Raw genomic sequence first — 3,223 nt, forward strand, 5'->3', positions numbered from 1 at the left:
TATATATGTATGTATACATATATGTATATATATTATATGTTATAATTTATAAATATATATGTAAATGTAAATGTATAGTCGGGAGAGTGGCAGGTCATGTGCTTGTATTTCTTACAATCATAGTCATCGACCTGATACTAGCGAGTTGTTGAAATGGTATGCAAATGGCCGGCACCTGTTTTGCGACGTGTGCGATTGGGTGGCTGTGGGCTTATACACTACGCATGAAGGTGAAAAACGCATTCGCATGAAACATGTCTATCTGGCTACTGTGTAGTAACCAAGTGTATAGGGCCCTCAAACTGAATAAAGTGTGGTCTCCAAAGGATTTATTGACAAATTGAGAAAATCAAAGCTTACGAAAGGGTCCCCGCCGTTAGTGTAGTTGGAAATATATTACAGCATATTGTATTGATCCTTATGTACCTCATCGGTGGCCATGAGAAGGCCGCTAATACTCAGAGTTCTGTACCTTTTCGATGTGCTGGTTTGATCCCGTTTCAATTCCAAAACGCACATGAAAATTGCCGCAGAAAGATGTGCCAAACGAAGTAGTTCCGTCAATGAATCCATCCAAATGTCATCTGTAGCGTTCTAATATTACCCGCGCCGTTTTTTTTTGGGCCGCGTTCGATACGGACGCTATAATTCTTGCAGCAATGCGGAAGCCCGTTAGATTCTGCTGAGCTATTTATAGTCCCGTATCCGCGTACACACGCGTCAATCTCTGTCCTATCCCGAGAAGCTCGTATCTCAGGTAGATTCATTAAGATAGTCACTTGGGCGGGGCATATCCAAAACCAGCCTTCGCTCCAGCCGCTTCTCTAACGTGATTGCGTATAACTTCTTAACGCATTGTCGCACGGTGAGATATATGAAGCCTCCAAGTAAACTCCGCTGGAAATGTGGATCACAAGGTATGCAATTAGTGTGCAGCATACTTCAAAACACACCCACTATCAACATCCCTGCCAAAACTATGCGGGTGTATATAGGCCTTTTTATTGCACTCAGACGCGCTTCTGTGCTAATAGGCAGCATGGAATAGATCATGTCATCTAACACCGACTGTGGTGCGCGACAGTGAGCGTGGAGAGTTTATGCCCCCTGCCCCCTACCTGGTTACCAAACATGGTAGTCAGAGAGTGTACGGCAATACCATAGGGACAGTAAATAGAGGAGCCGCACACAGAAATACAGTAAATAGGAGCACGGAGTACAACGCAAAACACATTCGCACATGTTTCGCATATATCATGTAGTGACAGCGCTCGATCTAGGCTCAGAATGATCGGCCATACAGAAACTGCCATATACTTACTATATGATGAGGCTTTCGAACCAAGGGAGGGGTAGTATAGATGACACATTCAAACTACAAATAGCACACTTCTGACAAGCAACGACACTTCGGATTCACTGCATATGTAACGACCCGCGCAGAGTACCATGATGTACCAAACCTTGCGCACATCCTGTTACGCAACCACAAGGTAGTAAACAACGCTCACCTGTATCCTGGTCGATTGCAGGCGGCCATAGAACAGCAGATTCCCTACGTACGCAGAAACAACCGGCAGCATCAGACCCCCGGCCAGTATGCGGGTAAACGGGGTGCCATCCCTAAACGTCCCTTGGCCCAAATCCACGTCTATTTGTATCATCGAGTCTTGCACATAGTCCTGCCTTCCGTTGTTAATTTGTGGGTACTCGCCCGCGTCTATGCTATCCCCCGGATTCATATAGTCCGCGTGTTCTATACCTCTGTTCAGGCTGGTCCGCGGGGTCCGAGCGCCTGGAGTGGACCCTCCGATATCGAGATCAAATACAACCTCGTACGCGTCTTGTGAGCCGGCCCTTGATCTGCGGTCATCTGTGTCCCTAACGTTGCTGGCTTCCAGTCCTTCGTGCGTATCTGTACTAAAACTGTTCGTCCTGCTCGCTCTAGTACTTGTGTCTTCGGCGTCGCCCGGTACATCCTCCCACAAAACATCGTCATCGTTGTACACCACCTGCCCGTCAGGCATAACCCTCCCCGTGACCGTGTTCGTAGACACACTCAGTATCGACGCCAGGAGCGCCGGGGAGTAAAGCCTTGGTATGACCAGCAGAAACGGGATCATTGGCACGGCCGTAAAGAACACAAACGATGGCATGCGCTGTATGAGCCTGTGTCCGGGTACGAGCCCATACATTTGGCAGATCGCAAACGCTCCATACGATGTACAAGAGGCGTAGAACCCCGCAGTCACGAAGCCCATGGATACGAACGGGGACATTTCCGTGATTAACCTGAGATGAGAGTGTGCAATGATCCAGTCAGTTCAAGTTTCATCAAACGATAGTAGGATGGTTTGTGAATCGAGCTATAATTGTGCCTGAATTATAAGTTTATCCAACGCGCAAAAGTGAACTTCACGCATGATTATTATATCCGTTACTTCCCATGGTACGGGCTGATTCTGACCAGTTTCTCCTTTTCATGTACACAGCAATACAAATAGGCAGTCAGCGAGAGGCACATACTTGCAACAGCGGCTACATGCAATTTATCAGTGACTAGCATGGTACATGACGATATTGATGGACCCCACGCTGAACTTATTCTATACACTACAACTCACAGATTTGAATTGCCAAATGGACGCGGGTGGTGGGAAGCGATACTATCAGGACTCTGTAACCTCATTGCCTGCGGCAAACACAAACCGGAAGGGATCACAAACTAGCATATCCACTTACCAGTCCAAACGCTCGTACAAACTCCAACAGAGACCCGCCCTTGGAACATGTACATGGTAAATTTCTTTGCATTGTGGACACTTCACCGGTTCATACGTACGTCCCTATAGAATGCAAAAAGGCAAAAAGCAAGCATTCATCAGCATTGTATATTCAGCGAATGCCTGACTCGTGAACGACAAGAAAAAGTTGAACTATATAAATTTTATTAAAAAAAATATAAATACTTAATTACACAAGATACATATACATGTCTATATATATATATATATATATGTATGTATACATGTATATATATTTATATACATTTACATATGTATTTATGTATATATATATGTATATATGTATATATATATGTGTGTGTGTGTGTGTGTGTGTGTGCCTGTGTGTGCGTTTGTATAAATATACATATAATACATATACATATATATATATATATATATATATTTGTATGTATGAATTTATGTATACGTACATCCAT

General features: G+C 44.4%; 1 protein-coding gene across 1 annotated transcript; it reads right to left on the reverse strand.

Moving 5' to 3' along the window:
- Positions 1-311: 311 nt before the first annotated feature.
- Positions 312-2,848, reverse strand: SARC_05165 (hypothetical protein). Its single transcript, XM_014300979.1, has 3 exons — positions 2,743-2,848; positions 1,512-2,292; positions 312-897 (listed from the first exon to the last, which is right to left on the reverse strand). The coding sequence occupies exons 2-3, from the start codon at positions 2,277-2,279 to the stop codon at positions 754-756; spliced, it is 912 nt and encodes a 303-aa protein (XP_014156454.1). The 5' UTR covers positions 2,280-2,292; positions 2,743-2,848; the 3' UTR covers positions 312-753.
- Between the last annotated feature and the right edge of the window lie 375 nt (positions 2,849-3,223).

Source organism: Sphaeroforma arctica (assembly GCF_001186125.1).
Source record: "Sphaeroforma arctica JP610 unplaced genomic scaffold supercont1.320, whole genome shotgun sequence".
NCBI lineage: Eukaryota > Ichthyosporea > Ichthyophonida > Sphaeroforma > Sphaeroforma arctica.